General features: G+C 42.6%; 1 protein-coding gene across 1 annotated transcript in view; it reads right to left on the reverse strand.

The window, feature by feature from the left end:
* The window catches only part of MTMR4 (myotubularin related protein 4), a 74,053-nt gene that overhangs the window by 48,043 nt on the left and 1,181 nt on the right, over positions 1 to 24,829 (reverse strand). Inside the window, exon 2 of the mRNA XM_018561245.1 lies at positions 15,440 to 15,474. Within this exon, the coding sequence (XP_018416747.1) occupies positions 15,440 to 15,442 (3 nt within the window). The 5' untranslated portion in view covers positions 15,443 to 15,474. The remainder of the gene's footprint in view (positions 1 to 15,439; positions 15,475 to 24,829) is intronic.

Below are 24,829 nucleotides of genomic sequence, written 5' to 3' on the forward strand. Positions count from 1 at the left end.
CGCAAATCGCTAAGAAACTTCCACCCACGTTCTGGGGCGGGAGGGGGGGTGTTGCGGTGCATTGAATTCAATGCACCACCACAGAACGTGCTTAGTTTCTTAGCAATCGCGGTGCGTTCCAGCAGCTGCAGCTCTGGAACGCACCCGCTTTCGGTGTGAACAAGGCCTAAAAAAAAACTACACACAAAATTATTTAATTTTTTTTCCACACACAAAACATTTAATTTGATTTAGGTCCATCTTTCTAAAAGGTGCCCATACACCTTACAAACATCGCAAGACCTGGTCTTGCGAGGGTTGTAAAGTACTTTTAAAAAAAAAAAACGTACGATCTGCCCATCTTGGACAGGCAGATCGTACTTGCGATCATCGCAAGCCCGCCCCCCTGAGGGGCGGGCTTACGATGACTGTAATGGAGGGGCGGGCTTACGTTGACTGCAAACGGGCAGTGTGCGCACACCGGCCCGTTCGGCAGTTGTCGAACCAGCAGGCCACTAACTTGCCGAGAATCGTACGATTCCCGGCGGGTTTTTTAGCATGCTGGTTCGACGGAAGACGTGCGACCGTACAGTATCTTGCCAGTGTTTGTGGGTTTGCATTTCAAGAAAAGCAGCCCACAAATTCACTGGGCGCTAGTGAAAAACACAGGTCAATGTGACTGCAGAGTGAAGGCGTGACTGCAGAGTGAAGGCTTTTTAATACGACCATCAATGGCAGTTGCAGGCCACATCCTTGGAAGAAAGGCTGCTGTTTTTTACATTACACTGGCAAGATACCTATTTATAAAAGGGATAGTACATTTTAAACATAGGAAATTCCAAAGTAACAGAGTATCAATCCCTCAACCCCCACAGCAATGTGCAGCGAGCTTAACATCGCAAAACAAAAACGCAAGAATCACCCAACACGTTCACACTCATCTGATCAAGGTACAACCACTCAATACCACACAATCACTCTCCAAAAGTGATGGTGAAAAGACAACCAAAATGGGAAAATGTGTGTATAGGCATCTTCTGACCATCTCTTCCAATAAAATGATACTGCTAGACTTTCCCTGGATGGATAGGAATACAAAGTTAGAGTGGTCTCCAGCACTGTCTCCTGAAATAAAATACTCCACAAAAGGTGCAGTGCCACTCGTCTTCCGGGATGAAGGACACCCAGCATCATCCAAGTCCAGGCTGGAATGTACATACCTTGAGGGTGGGTCATCACACTGGCCTCGACTCACAGTACTCCAGGAGGGTGCCCACAGCCACCACTGGAAATGAGGAAGGAGGACAAAGCTCGCTTATACTTTTACTCCTTTGTCCCGACCTAACCCACTCCCCTTCCACAGATGCATACATGCCTCGAACTAATGGTCGCGGCCACCATTGTTTGTGTACATTCAAGTCTCATTCCTCAGGCCGAGCCTGAATATTACAGCTCTCTAGATTTCTATGGTAATGTCTCCTATAGTCTTCGGCCTCAGAACACTACCCTATAGGAGATTTAGGGGCTGTAGTTTGCAGGCGTGGCCAGGACCATGCGATTTGCAGCACTGGATGTAAGCAAAACAGAGGCTGTGGTCATTGGATCGAGGCAAGTATGCATTATATGGAAGGGGAATGGTGGATTAGGTTAGGTCAGGGGGAAAAAAAAAAAGGATAAGTGCACTTATCTTTTGACATTTCATTTTGACTGGATTGTAACCTTTAAAGGAAAGCTGTGCTGAAAAGGGATGTTGGCTAGTCACATTGTTTGTCAACGTTACTGGAATGTATATAAATGTAACTGCGCCTGCCCTTGCATGCCCAAGGTGAGCAACCTTACCCTACAGCGAACTCAAATATTGTTGCTTCAAGAAACGGAAAAATACAATTCCTATGATTAGTAACACTCTTTTTGCACTACAAAACCTTTATACACAAGGGTCTTTGTGTGCCAAATGGAATGAATGAATGGGCAGGGGGATGTGTCATTGGTTGTCATTTGAGTATGAAGCTTTCCAGTCACTGTGTAGTAAAGAACAGCGCACAAATACAACGTTATTTACTACACAGCAGCTTCACTTTGAGCACTGGCCTTTGTCTATATGCCAAACTAGATTTGGACTTAAATGCCTCTAGTTTCGTTATCCAAGAACTGGAGGCAATTCTTTTAGGTTTTTTGCAGACATAGCAACACATTGTGAAAGTCAGGCAAACAGGAACTACCTGAATCAGCTGCACGTGTCACAAGCCTTTCATAGGGCCCGGACCAGAATATTGTTGCAAAATCTTTGTCATTCCCAGTATGATAGAAGCACACTTTTTGTACAAAAAGAGATTGACAGTCCGTGTACATGCCATCGAATATTGTTCTTGAGAAACATGAATGGAGAACCACACTGAAAAGTAAAAGGGCCCCAACGCTACATTTTTTCCTTTAATAACAGTCTGATAAATTCCGTATGTGCAGTTAATGTGCATCAGGGATCAGAAAGAGAGCATCCTTCACCATGGCTTGGAGTATTGACAGAGGCTGTAAAACCAGTTGCAGAGAAGTGTGCCTATTCTCACCACCATTTTTATTCTCCTCCTTATCCCCACAGTTCAACCTCAACCTGCTTTAATATCCCAAGCTCTGGTCTTTCTGGCCCTGGAAACGCATTGACCACACATTATAGAATTTATTAGACTGTTTTAATTGAACAAACTCTAAAGTTTTCTCTGGTTGCATTCTAAAGTTTTCTTGTAGAGCATTCAGTAAGCATGAGCTTCCTGCCCAGTGTTTAAATGCACCCTGGATCGCATAAGTCCACACGAATCCTTGGAAATAAACTCAACTTTGGATCCAGCACCAACAGTCGCCTACTATTTCTATTTAAAGTTCTTCACAGATGTTGGTGGTTTGGGTTTGATTCTCCTAGCTGTTCCTCTTCCCCACGAAATAGGATGGTGGCGACAGTGCCAAAAGGTTGACTTTCTCACTCCTCCATGGGCCTAAACCTGTATGAACGATCTTTCAAGAGTTGGAGTTTCAAGAACCTAATTTGGTGGTTTCACAGAGATCCTATGACCTCTAGTGGTGAGGAGCAAAAAAAAAAAAAAAAAAAAAAAAAAAAAAAAAAAAAAGGGTAAAAGCAGCTTCAATTTAAAAAAAGAAAAAAAAGGCTTTAGGTCAGTTGTGCCCTAACCCCGAAAATTATCAACCTAAGGCCTATAAATTAAAACTAAAAAAATCCTGACCCTAAAATTAAAAAAGGAGAACTATGAGGCAAGTGATTTTCACTCAACCTCAGTTCAAACCGACGTGCGACAATGTAACCAGTCGGCTCAATAAAATCGGGAAGTGAGCGAACACATACCGTCGCTCGCTCACTTCTCGATCTCCCTGCAGTGAGTGACAGTCACGGCTCTCGGCAGGGAGATTTCCCCCCCCTCCCCGCTCCGATACTCCAGCGCTGACTGGAGGAACAGACGGGGGAGGAGGCGGGTCCAGCTGGCTCTGCCTCTAGATAGGCAAAGCCAGCTATCACTCACGCAGCTGGGTGGATTTCAACAGTAATGTCGGGATCCGTCCCGGCTGCGGCGCTCTCAGTATACCGCGAGCTGTAGCTCACGATATACTGAGCTTTGGGTCACAAGAGGATGTTAGTTTATGTCCTCCCGTGACCCTTAGGAGAACTATGGGGAAAAACACTTACCCCATAGTTCTCCTTTAATCCTTAACCTGATCCCTAAACCTGATAACCTTAAAATTACATATCTGATCAGGCGCCTAACAAGATCTCTAAAGTTTATTTTTGTGTAATTATACTCACATATATCTTAAAAGAGGAGCTAAACTCTGGACCCTGTGCAGGCAGAGCGCAAACGCTTATTTATCAGTATTGCCTGTGCCCTCCGATTAGCTGAGCTTTTCCCATTACAGACTTACCACGCTTTGTTCTGCACTGTGTCTGTGTGAAGGTGGCCATCTTGGCAGAGATATTATTTTGCTTCCCTTTGTTAGAGCCATCAGCAAGGAGAGCCTGAAGCACAGTAGTCATGTAACTAAATCTCACTCAAAATCTCCTGAGACTAGTGGTCAGAAGCAGCAGGGCCTAAGGTCTCACACTGCAGATATACAGTCATAAGGCTGTAGGGACAGGAGTGCCCAGGCACACTTACATACCAAGAAGTGCACTGCAGTTCTTCGGGAGCAGTTTAAGACAAATAAAAAGGTAGATTTTTCAGGCTACTGCTTAGGAACAATTAACATACTAAAATGTTCTATATAAAAACCGCAAATATTGACTTTTTGCATTCGGTTCCACTTTTAACAGTCACATCAAGTACTACAAGAATTTTACAGGTTTAAAAAAGGAACAACCAAGTCTAGAAAATGAATTTATAAAACGGTAGCCCTCATGATCCATGGCAATGCTGGTATGCTTAACAGGCGTATTGCAATCTACATGACAAAGCACACATTCCTCTGCCTGAAAACACATCTCCCCAGAGACTTTCTATAGAACATTAGAACTGCTGTACAAATTCAGTGTGGTCCTATGTGCTAGAGGTGATAATTAAATGCAAAGAAAACCCCACACTGTCAACAACGACACCTTTTTCTCTTCTACTGTTATGCACAAGCTAAAAAAGCTGAGAAACTGGTAATAGCCCGAATACAATGGAAACAGCAGGGGATTTATCCATCAACGCTGCTTAGCATTGATGGGGGAATCTGATTTTTTTTTTTCCATTCAGCCAAAAGGCTAAACAAAAAAAAAAAAAATGGTACAGTGTATGGCCAAGCATTAGTATGAGTTCACTGTCCTGCTACAGAATGAATTTGCCATCGAACAGACGCCTCCCTGATCATGTGCCATGGATAAGTATCTGCCTATCAACATTTTTAGCACTAAGGAGACCAGTCATTCAAATCCTTAACGCCATGTACAGAAAAGCAGGCCCAAACCTGCAAGGAGCTTCCACCATGTTTCTCTGTTGCCTGCAGGCATTCAACGTTGTTCTGCTCTGCAGACCTTTGACAAACTGCCCTGTTACAGCCAAACATTTAAAATTTTGACTCATAAGTGCAGACCGCCTGCTACCATGTTTCTGCACACCAGTCTTTGTGTTTTCAGGCATAGGCCAGTCGCTTGACCCGGTTTCAATGTCACAGGTGTGGCTATTTAGCCAAAAGTCTTTTATGAAAACTCATCTGACCAGACTCTGGACTGTAAAAGTTTAACAGGGTCCCACTGGTTTCTGCAAACTCTGAGCGGATGGTACCACTGGGCATCTTTCGATTGTGAAGTAAAGTTAGCATTTGGCGTCTTTAAACTGCTGCCCTCAAAAGGTTGCTTGGTCAACCGCTGTGTTTTTCCGTACTCATTTTTGCCAGGTTTCCCTTTACTTCTAAAGAGAAGCTTTAACAGCACATTTGAAAATACTTCTCTTTGAAATATCTGCCTGTGAGAAACCTTGTTGATGCTGTAGGACTACCATGTGTCTTGTTGCTGTTCTCAGTCTTGCTGCTGTGTCAGAATTTACACTACACTGAACTTTTGTCACGGAAATGGAAAGATCAGGATTGTACTGGAAATGTAATCTGTGAAAACACTAAAAAGAAGCTTGTTGGGGGAAAAAAGAAAAACCAAATCAGTAAACCGTGTTGGAAATTTGCAGCAAAACTCCCTAAAGGAGTGTCATGTCTCAGAACCAAAGACCCAGTGCTGCCTTCAGCATTACTATACACATGACAGTGCCAAGCTCTGTCAGGGAAAATGGACACAGCCAGGTGCCGAAGACTATGACCACTAAACCTTTGACCATAGTTAAACATTTATTAATCACAATCACTTGATAACAATATTAAAATCAGTGTGGGTGCATTTTATCCCTTATACAACTGGGGTTATATTGTAGTAATACATTAGCCAAGTTAATGAATAAGAAAGTTGCTTTAGAAGGTCCTCTACAGGAGGCAAGTACATTTTCTTCCAGAAGAGGTCCGAATCTCATGTTTGCGCTTACACTCAAGAGTGCCCCCCCTTACATCAGCAGGCAAAAGACAGAGCAGTCTGCCGGTCTGGATGGAAGGAGTTACTTGATCATCCTATGATGCTGGGCACACGTGACATTATTGGCTGTTAAGACGCAGGCGGTCCTAGCATACAATGGAGGCAAAGAGGGGGATTCTGTGCAGGGTTATGGCTGGCTGTGGATGTGCTGGCCTCAGTCTCTTAGGCTGAAAATAGTCGGTCAAGCAGCCAGACATAACCGAGGGCAGATGATCAAGATTGTAATTTACCTGTAGAATGAACAAATTCCATCTTGATTAAGGGTACCCTTATGTTGAATCTTCACATCTACATTCCTGCACTCACTTTAACTGCTGTCAAGGACTCCGTTAACCTCTAGAAGATTACACAGGTGTACATATACAAGCAGAAGCATTCAAATCAGTGGGACAAAAAAAGTCAATGGCAATCATGGTCTGCCTATCTGTGCTGACCTGCAGTGTATCTGGTTCATCAGAAAACAAAATCCTTATTTTAAGTCATTCAAATCAGCAAAAGTATTTAAAGTATATCTAAAGCCAAAACATTTATTGTCATTTTGTATAGAGTAAAGCAACTGTCAGATGTTTGTTTTTCATGCCATCCGTGTTGCATTAGGGAGATTTCCCTTCACTTCTTCTCCTGTATATTCTACAGAAAGTAGGAGGATATCTGTAAAAGGAATTCTCCTCTTAGGCAGTTGTAATGAGAAAAAGTATCTCCATTGGAAGATTTCCCTTCTATCCCTTTTCTAGGGGCAAGTAAAAATTCTGGATTTACCTTCACTTTCAGTCAGGGTGACAATAGTGGTCAGGACAATTTAAGAAAGTATATTTTCCTAACTGCAACACAGACAAGGAAAAAAAAAACCGCTACAGCGTTTAACACCTGAGCAGACAAGGCTGAAGGAGCAGATAAATGGATGAGCACAAAGAGAGAAAAAAAAAAAAAAAAAAAAAAAAAAAAAAAAAAAAAAAAAGCACAGAGTGCAGCCAAATGCGGTTATACAGATCGTTATTATTCAGTTCCATGTGGGCAATGGCTTGTTAGATTGCATCATAGGAGCACAGCTGCTAATGCATAGGAGTGAAAGTAGTACGGAGAAAGGGGTGTGTATCTTCTGCATTCACACAAGAGGTATCTGCATCAAACCTTACACATGTACAAGCAACCTCTTGTCTCAAGTGGTACCCAATTCAATTTTCCCCATTTTGTTCAACCCCTGATAAACGTTTCCCCAAGACATAGTTCTTGCTGGATGCGTTTCACGAAGAGATTTTATAAATGTGTAGCTTCCAAGAAGCCACATTTGCCCTGTGGCGGCTTGACGGAGTCATTTCCCTTGTGTAGGCTATATTCCCTGTTGTGTGATTCTTGTAGCAACAAGTCCTAGTGTGTGGCCCATTTTCCTCTGGGAAAACCACCAGCAAGAACCTACCAGCTGAGTGACTGTATACTACAACTGCTTGCCTGATAAACAGATTACGCACAAGAGTAAGCTTCTTCAAAATCCGTGCCTGTAACACAGTCATGAAACTATGGTACCGCAAGATTGTAAAGGGGGAGGGAAAAAAAAAACAACCCTTTTTAAATTGATTACAGTAACACAACATGTTACAGACTGAATATATGTTTAAATGTAAAAAGTGACTTAACCAACCAAAGGCTCACCCCTTTTACCCATGGATCAAATTTTAAACTCAACGAATGTATACAATGTTCTGATGCAGACCGCTTGCCCATCTACTAGTTCCTTAAGCAAGCAAGCCTATAATGGATAAAATGTGTTGAGAATGTAGGTGGTATGCTTAATTACATAATTTTGCTATACGTCATGGGTTTAGACTTTTATTAAAAAGGTAATTCTATAAGGAAAAGTACCTTCTGTTTTTTCTATCTCTCCCTTTAATACATTTTAGGGCATGCACAGATGATATACAAGAAGCCATGTGAAGAGGCGATAGTAACAGGCATGAGTTGCGGGATGAATGGGATAGCACATTGAGAGTGGGGAACAACTAGTGGAATTTAAAGCTGGACAGAACATAAAATTGAAGCTACACAGATTGACTGGGAATCAGCAAAAATGGTGAAAGTCTGAATCAAGAAGACATCCAAGCACTTTTTGGATGCTTGCATACGTGGTCAACAACTTCTAGTAAGCAAGTTCATCAATTTGTCTTTGTTATGGAAACTGAAGTTGTGCTTTAAAGCAACAGCCAAAACACTACTGCACTCCCAGGATGCAACTGAAGAGTGCTTTTAAATGACCCTGTCAGCACTAGATCAGTTGCAGAGAATTACATACAGACATGGACAAAACTTGTTGGTAACCTTCAACACAAAAAATATTTAAAAAAAAAAAAAACACACACCATTGTTTATTCCATATGTAATACAAGTCAGGCTTTGCTTTTCATTTTTTAATCAGAAGAATATTTTAAGAATGATAGGACCCTTAACAGAATATTTTGTTGCACAACCTTTGAAGGCAATAACTGCAAACAAGGCATTTCTGTAACTCAAACTTCTGCACCTGCCACCAGGTATTTTGTCCCACTCTTGTTGTGTAAACAGCTCCAGATGTCCTATGTTTGAAGAGTGCCTCTTCCAGACTGCATGTTTCAGCTCTTGCCATAGCTGGATACAGATCAGGGTTCATAAAAGGCCACTTCAGATTAGTCCAATGTTTTGTTCCTAGTTATTGAGTGCTTTAGGTAATTACCCTTTTAGAGGATCCATGACCAGCAAAATAAACAGAGTTTTTGGACACTGCATAGTAAGTTGCATTCTAGAATTTCTTGATAGTCTTGAGATTTCATTGTGCCTTGCAGAGACCAAAAGTACCATGTGCCAGGCGCAGCAAAGCTGCCCCAAAACATAACCAGGCCTGCGCCAGGATACACAGTAGGGATGGTGTTCTTTTCTGTGCAAGCTTTTTTGTCTGAAGATAAAGCTTACGTGACTTGCCAAAAAGCTCCAGTTTTGTCATGGCTATTAAAAAGGCTCCCAGAATTATTGTGGCTTGTAAATATGCATTTTAGCCGATTACAGTCAGGCTGTTTTTTATGTTTTTCAAATGTGGAAACTTCTTTGAATCCAATGTCACTCAAAAAGCAACAGATGGTGCAATAAGACATCAATGTACCTTGGAGTGCAATGATCTTGGAGTTCAGCTTGTTATCTCTTTGGAAGTTTTCCTTGGCTCATGGTCTACCATTCACACTATCCTTCTGTTAAGTTTGGGGTCAATTTTCCTTTTGGAGCAATATCTGGAGAGGTTGGCTACACACTCCTATCAAACTCCTCCATGATACAAGGGAGATTCAAAAAAGTAAAAAGGCAAAACAACAACTTTAATAGAAGTAACTGAGCACTTGAACTTATCACTTTTCCACATAGTCATCATACAAGATGATGCACTTGTTGCATCGTTCAACTAGCTTCTGTATTCCTGCAGAGAAGCTTTTCGGATGCTGCACCGCTTCCCTTACTTCATAATCTGAAGTGAACCTGCGACCACGGAGCGCCACCTTTTTGGTGTCTGGGTTGTAGTGGTGCACTCATGTTGCCGGTGACAATTACCTCCAGAATACTCTGATCTTCATACCGTCTCAAGAACTGGGTCACAACCTCCACACGTTGTTGCTTGTGCAGAGCAGTAAGCTGTTTGGGAACCCATTGTGCGCAGACTTTCCTGTATTGCAAATCATCATGCACTTTGGAAAATGCGGATCCATAGCCGATATCCAAAGGTGCATCCAATTGAGACATTGTTATCGGTTGTTGTTCTTAGATGCTCCTATGCAAGATTGCACCATCGATGTTTCTGTCCATGTGACTCCCACTCGACTTAAGTCCAAGTGCTGTACTGTGCATGGTCAGCTATCCTGCAGCCTATGAAATATGCTGCATTGCGCAAGCTTCTCCCCGTTATGGTTACCACCTAATTAAATTGCCTTTACAGTTTGATTTTTCTTTCGTATTTGCAACGGTGGTCAAAGAAACATCAAACTGCTCGGCAGTGGTCTTAAAGCCCTTACATGTGTATAATTTTATTTCCGTTCTTCTCAGACAACTCTTCTTCACTTTCTCTGGATCTATGTTCAGTGTGGTGCACACAATACCACCAAGCAGCAGAGGGACTACTTTTTACCGTTTAAATAGCCTGATTTACAGTATCACACGTGTCTTCAGCCATGTAATCTAATTACAGAAGCCACCAAATCTGTCCAGACAATTTTAGAATATCTTTGTAGAATAAGCAATACTGTAAAGCGTTAACTCTTTTCACAATTTCTTTGCTTTCCTGTATAACATACCAAAAGGCATGAAGGTATACATGAGACAATTGCTTTTAATTTGATCACCTTTCAGGAGGAGTGAAGCTTGTTTCAATGAGCTGTAAAAAATATTTAGATGTATATTTTTGATGCATTGAATTATGTTTTTTCATTGTTATCAATTCCATAATTAATAATTATGAAACTTGTGGAACGCAAATGGGAGGTTGCTCATGTTTGCTGGTGGTGATTGGAACGCTGAGCAATCAAAAATCTAATTGATCATTTCTGTTCTTGGATTTAAACCACCTGGTACAAACTACAAGCATACTACGCCCCTCTGACGAAGCCCTGACAGGGCAGAAACACGCAAGGGAGTAGCGCGGTGGTTGCCGATTTCCTCGGCATTATGGACTCTTGTTCGAATCTGCAACACTTCCACAGTGGGTCCAAGACATTATCACCAGTTACAGTGTGGACGAACGGTGTCGGAAGTTGCTCATGATCCGGATCTCACCAGCTACTCTCTATATTTCACTCTCATGGAGATGTGATATAATTGGACTGTAGTCCTGGGTTGTTTTTTTGGCATCATTTATAAGTTACACACTGGATTATCTTGATCCCTCTAATCATCAAGGAACCTTGATATCATATACTAAGTATTGGATACTTGGAGCCTGTGGATTACAAACACCCATACATATTTTTGAACTGTAGCAGTTTCGGACATTTTGATGTCCATCAACAAGTTTCTACCCGATATATGGTTAGCCGAGTGAATGGATTGTGCAATATAGATTTTATATGTGTGGTTTTTTTTTTTATTTTAAGAGTGTTAGATATGTTTAATAAATTATATGAACTTTATATTGAATTATAGTTGCATCTTTGTTATGATGGTGGGATCTCCTTTAAATGGGAACTGTGGCCATAATATAAAATGAAGAAAAAAAAAAAAAAAAGGTACCAACAAATTTCTCCACCTGAGTCGGTCACAAAGGTCACTATACTTTGCAGATGCCCATTTGTTGAAACAAATCCTCTTCGATGCCCCCCAGCCGCTGCAGGCGTTCCAACCTACTGGCTGGGTCCAATACCAGTTTTATCCAGCACACACATAGTATAAAAGTAATTTATACAACTGCCAGCGAGCACTAGGAAGGGCAACATTTAATCAAATGGGCCATTGGAAAAGGAAGAACAGTGACTCTTATTATGGGTATGTCATTCTTTACAAGTGACCCTGTGCTGATCGGGTCTCTGATGCCTCTAAAGTTGCAGAATTAGTCATCCGTTTCCTTTAACAATGTCTGAAAACACAAACACAAATAACAATTTCCGTGATAATGAAAGATAAAAGAGAAATGGAAGGTGCGGGTTAAGTTAATGATTGACAAATCAAGGTTACAGCATGATTAATATGTTACTGTATTCGTCTCCTCTGGATTCATGCCCTTTCTATTAAAAAGGTGAAAAAAAACACATGCTTGCATTCTATTATGTCTCAGGTCCTTGAACTGTGACATGTTTGCGCATCGATAATATTTTGCAACATTTCAAAAGATTCAGCAATGCTTGATCCAGCACGTAAAAGAAAGATCTTTTCCATGTTTTCTACATTCAATATCTGCAATGCAAGACAGGAGATTCGTTGCTATACAATCCCCTTAATCAATCATTTGCATTGTAGTTTAATGAAATGCAATGATCCAGTTAAAAGCAGCATACATCTTCTTGACTGAAAATAAGACAATTGGGTATTGCTACAACCAGGGGGTTAAAAAAAAAAAAAAAATCTGTTAGCACATAGTCCAGGCAGTTACATCTAGCACGCACTGGGACTTTTCATTCAAATCGGCTGAAACAGTAACCAAGTACAGTTTTATAGAGCTGCAGCTAACGATTATTTTCAAAATCGATTAATTAGCTGATTATTAAGTTCAATTAAATCGGATAAAAAATAAGTTAAAAAACGGCTCCAGTGATGGGACTACTAGTTTGTATTGAGACTGTAGTCCATCACAGGAGCAAGCTTAGAGCGGTAGAAGTAAAAAAGAAAAACAAAAATGTGTGGTGTGCAATATAGTGAAATGAAGAAAGTGTAAAATTATACAGCAATGAATGCAGAATGGCACCGGCTATAGAGGACTACAAAACCCAGCAATAGTACATTATACAGCACAATGCAGAATACCACCAGCTATAATGTACTATTGCTGGGTTTTGTAATCCTCTATAGCTGGTGGTACTCTGCATTGCGCTGTATAGTGTACTATTGCTGGGATTTGTAGTCCTCTATAGCTGGTGGTATTCTGCATTGCGCTGTATAATGTACTATTGCTGGGTTTTGTAGTCCTATATAGCTGGTGGAATTCCGCATTGCACTGTATAATTTATGGGATTTGTAGTCCTCTATACAGCGCAATGCAGAATACCACAAATCCCAGCAATACATTATACAAACAAATGTATTGCTGGGATTTGTATTCCTCTATAGCTGATGGTACATTGCTCTGTATAATATACAGTACAGCAGAATGCACCATCAGCTATAGAGGAATACTAATCCCACTATCCCAGCAATACATTATAGAGCACCATGTGGGGTGGAGAGTGCAGGCTTACCTGAGCAGTCTTCCAGCAACTTGTTTCTGAGATCGGACCTGTCTATCATCGGCTGTCATCCACCCACACCTGCTCCTCCTTACTACTTCTCCCCGCGTCCCTGTGGCGATCGTGGATGTGGGCGGGTGGTAAGCGCGAGGCGGGGAGGAGGTGCGGCGTGTGGATGCGGCCGGCCGGGTCTGGCAGCGGCGAGCGTGAGGTGGGGGAGGAGGCGTGGAGCTGTGAACAGAGCCAACCAATCGGAAGCCGATTAATCGATGATTGAAAAAGTGTGGACAACTTTTTCAATAATCGATTATAGATCGATTATGTCGATTTGTTGTTGCAGCCCTACAGTCTTATAGCAGTCATGAACAAAATAATTCCCCTGGTAGCCACACTGGCAATCTTTTTGAATAAATGGGTTTTAAAGACCCAAATAAATAGTCAGACTTTGTACCAACAGCCTCCATTATTAAAGCCCAACCTTTACTTTTCAGTTAAGGCAGCCATGCAGAGAATTTAAATATGAATGTGTAGTTCAACAACCAAAATTAAGCTAACCATACATACTGTAGTAAAAATCACTCAATTCCCCAATCCATGCTTAACAGTATGGGTGGGGGGAGTCTACCCTGCCAGCTATTGTATCCAGACTTCTGGCACCCACAGCTGTCAGAATACACGAAAGTGTCTAGATGAATGGAGGGAGAAAAAAAACTAGATGGGACACAGATGTCACAGCGGTGACATCCAAACCCCCCTGATCAGGAGGGGATCCATGAACAGATCGCCTCCTGATCAGCTGTGTGAAAGGGGCCTAAGTACATGTCTGTTAAGGTTCTCAAAAAGGGATGCACCGATACTAGTATTGGTATGTGTGCCGAAACCGTGTATTTGGGCGACTACTTGTACTTGCCCAAATGCTCAGATACTTTACCCCCGATACCGGAACTTCCGCTCAGAAGGAAATTTCCTCTGACCGGCAGTGCTGCAAGGGAATATGGAGCCAGGAAGCCGGCTTTTTGCCGATTGGCTGGGAAGCCGGACAATCAGCAAGCCAGGGAACAGGTATGGCCCGCATCCCTGATTGGCAGGGAAGCCGGCTCAATGCCGATTGGCTTTGAAGCTGGCTTCCTGGCCAATCAGCATGGAGCCAGCCAATCAGCATGGAGCCGGCTTCCCGGGCAATCAATAAGCCGGGCAGCAGGTAATGACATGCTGCCCGGCTTACAGATTGTTCGGGAAGCCGGCTGCATGCTCCCGGAAGTACCGGTATCGGTGAGTACCAAAACATAAATATCGTTACTTGCAACCGAAAAAACAGTATCGGTGCATCAATGGTTCTCAATTTTCCAGCTAGTAGTAATTAGTCACATTCAACTGGACTTGTTCTGTAATGCTGGAGACATGTCATGTACATATCCCAACAGCTAAGTAGAACCACCCCGATCTGCATTGATCACATGTCTTATGCTGTTTATGGACAACAACATCTGACTTGACAACATGGTGACTGGATTAAGGTGTCTGTGGTACGTGTGTGGCTGTAAATGCTGGGGTGTGTTCCTGACACTCATAACTGAAGAAGCGGCTTGGATAAGCTGCGAAAGTCTTTAATGCGACAGAACAAGGTGACCAGATTGAAGAAATAGGTCACCAGCACTCCATAAGTTAAAATGAATGAGTCCTTTTAATGGACAATGATGTCACAGAAATCCAACATGAGCCGACGTTTCGGGGCCACACAGGGTCCCTTCTTCAAGGCAAGAGATGTGGTCACAGTATGTATGGTTAGCTTAATTTTGGTTGTTGAACTACACATTCATATTTAAATTCTCTGCATGGCTGCCTTAACTGAAAAGTAAAGGTTGGGCTTTAATAATGGAGGCTGTTGGTACAAAGTCTGACTATTTATTTGGGTCTTTAAAACCCATTTATTCAAAAAGATTGCCAGTGTGGCTATTTCTTCAATCTTGTGTTTTGCACGGTGCCATCCGTGAAGTTACTTCGAGCACCATTTATTTGATTGTTGGCCGGGACTGCTGAAAGGTGTGCGGAGGGCACTTCCATCAAGAACAAGGTGACCAACTACTACCACTAGCCAACTTTAGGTATACCTATTCTCTTTGGACAAATAAGATTGGCAGCATTTTATGTACTTAGAGAATGCCCCAAGCACTATTTGATTGCACACTGACTATATATGACATTTCAGGCTGCACATGGGACTAACAGTCATACATATAAAGACCTCAAAACAATGGCATCTGTACGCCATCACTTATACGTGACAAATAAAATCTGAGTAAGTTTGAATAAGAACAATGAACCTATAGGAGCATACCTTCATGTGTCAGTTAGGATAACACTACACTGAGGATGGGTGCACACAAAGCATGGCCATTATTGATTGACCAGTGATTCTATTGAATTACAGAAATCTGAACAGCTTTGAAGCTGTGAACTATGGAAAAGTTTTATTTTGACTGAGGTTCATTTTTTAACAATGTTGGAAGGCTGATGTACTCACCATTATGTACCAGTTTTCAATCTTCACACTTAGACCTAGGAGAAAAATAAGAGAATATTCATGATATGCAGCTTCCTGCAGTTATGTTTTAAAGAAAAGCAAACAGCTTAGATGTATAAATCATAAAAGTAAAGCAGTATTAGCTGCATGCAAACCATTTTCTTGTTTACATCTGAAGCCCTGAACCAGGAACTACACGTCCTATTAACCCTTGTGCACACAATGCACTGCAGATGCACATCTGTGCTAAAACTGAATGACCAGGTTAGCCATCAACCAAAATTAGATGGGTGGAGGGGATGTCACTCTACACAGCAGCCTTTCCGTGCTGCCCGAGTGTGAACCTTGTGGTAGCTACATAGAGACCCTGCAAGTAAGCAAAGCCACCTGAAAAATGGAAGTCTCCTGCAGCAATCTGTCAAATGCATTCTGAGCAGAATAGAGGGAACAAAAAAAGACTGAGCATATAAGAATAAAAGCAACGCTGGCCATAAACATGTAGATTTCTCTCGTTCAGCCCAATGGACTGTTGATCTTCTCAACGTTGAGGGGCTAATCTACAAAGATCTACATTTAACGTGGTAGTAAACCCCCAACATTAAATTGGCATTTTGTGCTCTCAGGCAGTGTTTGCCATAATGTTTCATTATGCACAGCATATTAGCACATTATGGCCGACTTACCTTGCAGGCGATCCCCCTCCAGCACTGAAATGTCAGTGTTCTCCTCCACCGCAGGCACTTCCATCTTTACCTGGTCTTCTTCAGGGGTCAACATCTTCAGCCGCTTGATTGGCCAGGCCGGGCTGATAAAAAAACTCCCCTACTTCCCAAACTTGTACACCGGGCGGCGCATGTGGGTCCCAATGCACACAAAACGCCGACAGGAATGGAGGCGCAATTATGAAAGAGGACATAATAAAAACCCTACCGGTCAGCATTTTTTTTTTTAGCTTTACCTCCGCTTAAATGCAGGTACAAAGATGGAGAATACAAAACCAAAAGACTTTTGTATAATCTACCCCTTTGTTATCTGAATGCTGTAGTAACTCGTGGATGGTGCCGCACAAATCCAAAAGAGAGAATATTTCACCTGCACACCAATGGATCTTCCCTTTACTACAAAACAGACATCTACCTCAGTCTGAAGATCCAGACATGCCTGTATATCCAAATCTAAACTTTTTTCTGTAATGGTCAACTTGGGTCATTTTTCTTACCATTACCTGGGTCGGGTCAGCTAAGTATCACATCACACTAAAGTAGAACCCCGGGCAAAATTTTTTTTTTTTTTTTTTTTAATTATTAACCCTTGCAGTGGGGCTACCCCCACACTGCAAAGATTAAGTGCTCATGTTTGTCTAGGGACTAAAATACAAAAAAAAGTTATACTCACCGGATCCTCCGAGCCGGCTTGTCCTCATCTATACCTTTTCCCTTACCCCATTCCTTTCAGCCTCGCTCCCCCTCCGCTGCAGTGGTCTAGGGATCCTCAAGTCATCACCTTCTATACGCTACATAGAGGATGTGAGGACGCTGAGGGACAGACCCAGCGCTACAACGTAGGAGGACAGAGCACAGGCGCCCAGCTTCGAGGTTCTTGCGAGCATAACTTTTCAATTTAAGTCCCTAGATGAAAATGAGCAGTTAACCCTTGCGGTGCAGAAGTAGCCGCACTGCAAGGGTTAAACTTTTTTTCTACCCTAGTGTTCTTTAAAAAAAGATCAAGAGAGGATTTAGCAGTAGAAGGTGACCAAGCTTGACTTTTATAGCCGTTTGCGTCTGGATCCAATAGCTGTTTTTTGTTTTTTATTAGGGCAACCAACATTTATCACCTACAAAGTCTGAACTGTCCAGATTTGTGACAACTTTATATATCTGCTGGCTCCTAGATTATTCGGCCGCCCCACTACCGATTGATAAATGTAAAAAGCAATATGAATAATAATAAAAGAAACCCCCCAAAAAAGTACCAGGTTACAAGACGTAGTGCACAATATTTATCTGTAATTCGTTAGATTCCACTGAATGTCCTGTACTCTGATGTCCTGTACTCTGATGTCCTGTACTCTGATGTCCTGTACTCTGATGTCCTGTACTCTGATGTCCTGTACTCTGATGTCCTGTACTCTGATGTCCTGTACTGTGATGTCCTGTACTCTGATGTCCTGTACTCTGATGTCCTGTACTCTGATGTCCTGTACTCTGATGTCCTGTACTCTGATGTCCTGTACTCTGATGTCCTGTACTCTGATGTCCTGTACTCTGATGTCCTGTACTCTGATGTCCTGCTGGAAAATTGATTCTGCATCATCCACATTGTGATAATAAAATCAAAGTTGATGGGGAAAGGACTCTCCCCCAATTTTAAACAAGCTGACAGTTAAACAAATTACAGTCAAAGTTATAGACTGATGTGAACAATTCTAATAAAAAAAGGAGCGTGCCATCTTATACCCGTACAATGAAAAGTGATGCTGCTGGAGGAAAGAACTTCTTCCAGGACACAGAAACACAGCACATGACAACCAACAGAAAGCGCAAGTGCTAGCTGCCAATGTGTGACCTGGATACAGAACGTCATTACACCCATATAGCACATAACACAAAAAGAGAAAACCCCGCAGACATAACTCAAGTCACAACAATCTGAATCAAGTACAAACACTACCATGTAGAACATTCAAATTCCAGAACCAAATTGATCAACATCTGGAAGTCTAATTCTAAAATAGTTGATGTACGCTTCTCATATACACATGGAATACATTAGACTCCATACCTGTGCGGTATAACCCATGCATTATTAGCATACAACAATGCAATGTATTTTGAAAACCCATTTTAGTCCATGTGCCCATGGCATATTTGTACACTCACTGTTGTAGCCCATTCTTCTTTTCTGCATGGAGAGTAGGTGCCTTTTTATGGCCCCGTTCACACTGGGGGGATCCGCCGACATGAACGATCCCATACATTGCTATGGGCACCGTTAATGCGACCTCGCAGGTCTGTGCGATCTGGACCGCCTCCCGCCCGAATTGCTCCCTGAGGTTTTTTTCCCCCATGCTGATCAGCGTGGTTTCCATACAGCTTTCAATGGAAACGCGCTGATCAGCGCGGTTTTGGAAATTTTTTATTACATTTTAGCTATGAAAAGCAATTCAAAACGCCCAAAACCGCCTTTACAAAAATTGTGCGGCAACCGCACTGATCTGCAAACGCCTTTGGTGTGAACGGGGCTCTGGTTCAACCTGGTGCAACTGCCCTGGTATGATACAGGGCTCATTTGCATTAAAACACTGCCTGCGAGTGACCACCTGGATTTATCTAAGCAAACAGGTAAGAGCCTTCCATTGGATAACGGTTATGATTTGGGGCTGCTTCAGATGTTCAGGTCTAGGGTCAGCAAAAAAAAAAAAAAAAATGGGGGCAGCTGCCTACCTGAATAACCAGGTTTGTCCATCAATGGATTTTTCTCTCCCCTGATGGCAAGGGCATATTCCAAGGGGACAATGCCAGGATTCATTGGGCAAGAGTGGTTCAGGGAGAATGAGACATTTTCACACAAGGACTGGCCACTAGACCTAAACCCCATTGAGAATCTTTGGGATGTGCTGGAGAATAGTGATGGGATCGGGCAAGCGCCTCGTGCCGAGCCCGCCGGGAAGCAGTCAGCGCGCAGGGCCAATCACAGGCACTGAGACATGTTCCCGGTACACAGCTGCAGAGATCGGGAAATGTCTCAGTGCCTGATTGGCCCTGCGCGCTGACTGCTTCCCGGCGGGCTCGGCACGAGGCGCTTGCGAACACGCCCGAGACCATCACTACTGGACAACACTTTACACAGGAGGTCCGACTCTCCCATCATCCCTAAAAGATATTGGTGAAAAATGAATGCAACGGCGAATGGAAATGATGCCACAGCGAATGCATGACATAAATCAAAGCTGTAATGCATAGCTACTGTATGAAGTAGAAGCTCACCTAGCATTACTGCACATAAACAACTCACTAATAAAAGAGCCCTACATTAAAAAGTCCTCATAAAGCACCAATCACAAAGTGATGGCAAGATGTTTGCACACGAGTGCTTCACAATTTCAAAGAAATGGGGTGTCCTACTTCCATCAGGGCTTCAAATGCACATCCACACCTTTTAACACTATTCCAAAAAAAATTAAAAATAATAATACAAGCTCAACGATTAGAAGTGGCCCCTTAAATCCGTAGGCAGGTCAAAAATAGTATCTAAACCCAAGTATATGACAGGCTTTCAATGGCAGTATTCTTCCTCAAACTTCTCAGGTGAATTCCAGAAACAGTTGTATAAAGCAGAACAGAGAGAATTCAGATTGCTGACATTTTTATTATAGAATTAAAACCATGAATGTACCCACTTACAGGGCACCCAGTAACACAGGATAATATGCTCAGTATTGCCTTGTGGCAGCGCACCGCAACTCCCTCTGTGTGTGTGTGTTTGCACCCCGTCACCCTGCTTTGACTCTGTCCAACACGTTTCGTCATGGATTTCCACAGGAGCGGTGAAAGCACAGCAATGTCTGGACCAATTAAATAGCTTTATTTACTCCTTCCTAACCACTGCTCTCATACTCTATTACCCAGAATGAATAAACCCTTACTGCACCAGATAAGCTCAATTCCCCATAAAAGCAATAAGACATAGGATTAGATAATAACCTTATATAAACACGGTCATTAACATATTACTTTAGGTTTAAAGCAAAAGTGTTCCTAACCCTTATAGTGGGGCTACCCCCACACTGCAGGGGTCAAGTGCTCATTTTTGTTGCGGTGCGAACCAAAAAAAAAAAAGCTTAAAGTTATACTCACCTGAACCACAGAGCTGGCTGGCTGCCACTTGGGTCCCTGAAGCCTCCTTTCCCCTCTGCAGCAATGGAATGTCCCTTTGCGACCTCTGGCTCCAAGGAGCAGTCTAAGAACAAGTTTTTCCTTTTCCAACGATCAGGTGAGTATAAATGGGCTTTTTTTTTTTTTTTTAGCACCTAGACAAAAATGAGCACTTTTGACACCCAACGCCCAGGACACGAAGTTCCGTTCACCGGGCAGGTGTTTTTTCTTCTACATTTAACCCTGCTGCAGGAAAGCGAGTTGCATTAGCAGGGGAGCCGCCACTCGTTTTGTATAAGTGATCTGGGCAGCTGTACAACTGGCCAGATCACTTGTAGCAGTCTGCTTGTCCACCCCCCCCTGCAAACATATTGCTCAAATTCTAGGGTTTCTTTACATTCATTACATTACAGCACAGTCACCTGAGCGCGCTGACCAAAGAGAAGCACTTATTCGCACGGTTAAATAAAAGGTAGATTGGGGTCCCTACTTTAGTCCTCGGACAATTATTTTTGTCCACACCCCCTGTTTTGCCCAGAGTTCTGCTTTACCAACTGACCCCAATGCCTCTCATACAGTATATAAAAAACACCACGATATTGGCTCAAGGCTTATAGTACAGCATTAAAAGGTCCCATATTAATGATAGCATTTTATAGCAAGACACTATATAAACCATAGGAATAAAATGTAGAAACACATACTAAAAACCAAATGGGCCCCAAGAAGAGAATTCATTAAAACCAATCAATCCTTAAAAGTAGGGAAAAAATATCAATAAATCAAGTCTATATTCCAGCACATGGGATACATTATATTAAAAGGAGAACTATGGGGTCAGGGCTTTTCCCCATAGTTCTCCTAAAGGTAACGGGAGGACACAAACTAGCGTTCTCCCGTCACCCATAAGCTCAGTATACCGCAACTACAGCTCGCGGTATACTGAGACACCGCAGCTGAAACGGAGTGGCTCTGCCTATCTAGAGGCAGAGCCAGCTGTACCCGCCCCCTCCCCCGTCTGTTCCGCCAGTCAGTACTGGAGGATCGGAGCGGGGAGGAGGGAATCCAGCCCATCTCCTGTCACAGCTCTCTGCCGTGACAGGATCGAGAAGTGAGCGAACGCCGTTGTGTTTTGAGCCGATCTGTGACAGTCTCATTGTCGCAGGTCGGCTAGAACTATGAGGATGAGTGAAAAGCACTGACCTCATAGTTCTCCTTTAAGCAAGTATATCCGTTAAATAGTTAGGATCCATAGACTTGGATCTTAATGGTTTTAAAATGGATTAAGAATTGTTTTTTTCTCCTACCCCCCCCCCCCTGCAAAGTCCCACAAATATCTGTTGATCCTGCCACTGAAGTCCAGCTAATGCAGATTCCTATGACAGTATGGCAATGATGCTGCACTGCTCCTGAATCCAGAGCGGTGTTGTCACTCATGTAGGCTGTGTCTGCTTGCACTACAGTGTGAGATGATGTTGTATAGAGTGTGGCAATCGGCATTGTCACTGCTGATTCACAAGCATGTAGCCTGTCAATCATCACCTGGCCACACCTAGTCCTGCCTAATGCTTTCAGGATTGACAGCACTGCTTCCGTTGCTGAAACCCTCCCACTGTGATCTGCAGTGTCTGGTAGGGGGAGTATGTGAGACACAAACGAAGGCAGATTTTGCTCAGTCAGGGAAGGTAAAGGAAGAGAGCCTTGTGCATCACATCATTTGGTTTAGACCAGGGATAGCCAGACGTTGGCCCTCCAGCTGTTGTGGAACTACAGTTCTCATGAGACCCTGCAAGACTGACAGCCACAAGCATGGCTTTCAAAAGTCAGATGCATGATGGAATTTGTAGTTTCACTACAGCTGATGTGCCAAAGTTTGGTTGCTTGATTTACAGGAGTCTTTAGATGCATTTTAAAGTGAACGCAAGGCAAAAAAAAAAAAAAAAAGTGGATGCAAGGCAAAGCTAAAAAAAACTACACACCAAAAAACTAGAGACGCTTTCAGGGATGTTACAGAAATGTAAATTATAAACCCTACACACATAATTAACACTAACAAGCAAACCCCTAACAAAAAGGCAGCACTGTCAGCAGGCCCGTACTAGTTTCTTTTTAGAAAATGCATTTAAAAAACTATGACGAAGAAAATCTCAATATATCACTTGTGTACATAAACCTTACAGGAATCGTTTTGCTTTGTATGGACTCCCTCACTCCTGACAATATGAGACAGCGCGGAGCGTCGTGTCATCCTGTAAAAGCCATGGGTGTGTATACAATGTAAATAGTCAGTCCTGCCAACTGAGGGCTTCTGGTGTAGAGTTGCTGTGCACCTAATCTCTGCTCACACATAGCAGTGTATTTAATGTCACCATATTCATCCTCTGTACTAGCTTAGTAATAATGAAACACAAATCACATTTTATATATACACTTTCCAGCAGAATTCAATCAATTTTATAGATATTGAAATACTCTCTCGCGTATGTATGTATGTATGTATGTATGTATATATAAATTGTTTTCACATGTGTAGCACAGTAGAACCTTCATAGCACAGAAGGCAGTCGCATCTCATTTCATCTTATATTCCAGAAAGAAAAGGATTATTGCTCATTTAAAGGATATCTATGATCAGAAACTAAAAATTAATCTGTATTTCTATACTGTATTGCCATAAATTCTAACCCAGTCCTAATAACCATATAGATCTAGGGGTTTGTAAACTTTTTGAAGATGTCCATAGGATGTAATTCCTCAATGCACTGACATCATGTCACTTAGCACTGTGAATATGCACCTTGTGTCACAACTCCTTCTGAACTTCAAAGCAACGTCTGAACAATGTAACATTATCTTTGCTTGCTGGAAGCAATGCATGATGGGATTTGTGGTCTTGAGAAATAGAGGAGTGCATCACAGCAAGCAGCAGGGAAAGAGATGCAAAGCACACTGGGAATGCAAGAAATTGGGGAAAGTGATGGGCAGACAGAAGGCATAAAAGGGATTTTTTTCAAATAAGTTTTGTAAAACAACTCTAGAATGTATTCCTATTACAATGCTCATGGTTTACTAGGACAGTGTATGCTGGGACTTTACAACTCCAGTAAGGATAGTGGAGCAGCCATACAAATAATTATTTTATTCCCCATTACTAAATGTACACCCAGAACTGCTGGTGTATAGCACAGACCCAACCTGAGCCACACTTCAGTCAGAGCTTTCAGGTGATTTTTCAGGCATTTTTGCTCCAGCCAATGGAAAGTTAGTTGCTACGTGGAGGACACAGTTGTTATGCACAATATCACACATCACATGCATTTTCCAGACGCTATCATTGAAGTATATGGGACCAAAACATGCAATACTGCACAAAAAAAAAGCTCAGGTACTTTTTTTATTCCTTAAAAAAGGAGAACTATGGGGTTAGGGTTTTTCCCCATAGTTCTCCTTAGGGGACCAGGAGGACACAAACTAGCATCCTCCCGTTACCCATAGCTCAGTATACCACGAGCTGCAGCATGCGGTATACTGAGACGCCGTAGCTGAAACGGATCCCTACAATTATGTCTGGATCCGCCCAGCTGCGTGAGTGACAGCTGGCTCTGCCCATCTAGAGGCAGAGCCAGCTGTACACGCCCCCTCCCCGTCTATGGGTAGTTGGATGTAAACGGACATGCGTCTGTTTACATCAGATTACCTCCGATCCGGCACGCTCAAGTCCGATGAAACGCAACTCTGTTCTGTTTGTTTTTCTGGACCAAGCCGGAGTCAGGGGTAACCGGACACATGCCTGTTTACACCAGGCTGCCCATAGACTAGCATTGGGCATACCACTCATGTCAAAGGGGTCTGAGGGCGTGTTCACACCAAATCTGAACCAGATCTGGATGAGTTTCTGCTTATGCAGTGCGTTTTTGATGCGCTCCAGTCTGGGTTTTCTTTTTTAGCCTAAAATGGGCTTTCAGGTGTAGTCCAGTGTGTTCCAAAGCGGTCGCATGCTTTTTGATGTGTTTGCATGCGTTGTGCATTCCAGAGCAGATCAAATTAGCGCCTGCTGCAGTTTTTCCACATGCTCTGGAACTGAACGCTGTGGTGTGAACTAGAGCCCAAAATACCATTGGAATACATTGAATGCGTTCCTAAACTGCTCTGCATCTGCTCCGCCCTTGGTGTGAACAAGCCCTGAGGCTGCAATATATTACAGCGTTGCTCTTTTGGATTCGATACACCAAGTGTTGCAAACATAAAAATGTGATTAACAAGCTACAAACAAGCTGGACTTTTCCAACAGACTGGGCGAGCAACTAGTTATGATGCTCAATAAAAACCAACGATAAAATGTATTAAACTAAAACTTTACATTTGTATAAATGACGATTTGAATCTCAATGACGTCATCAAATCCTTAGGGGAAAAAATGTGAAGTTTCCAGGTGCCGGGAGGAGGACATAAGCTGATGACGCATTTACACGGGGAAAGAGCAGAGTTCTTCTTTAAAAGGAGAACTATGAGGGGA

The sequence above is a fragment of the Nanorana parkeri genome, unplaced genomic scaffold (assembly GCF_000935625.1).
Source record: "Nanorana parkeri isolate BGI_ZX_2015 unplaced genomic scaffold, ASM93562v1 scaffold509, whole genome shotgun sequence".
Taxonomy (NCBI): domain Eukaryota; kingdom Metazoa; phylum Chordata; class Amphibia; order Anura; family Dicroglossidae; genus Nanorana; species Nanorana parkeri.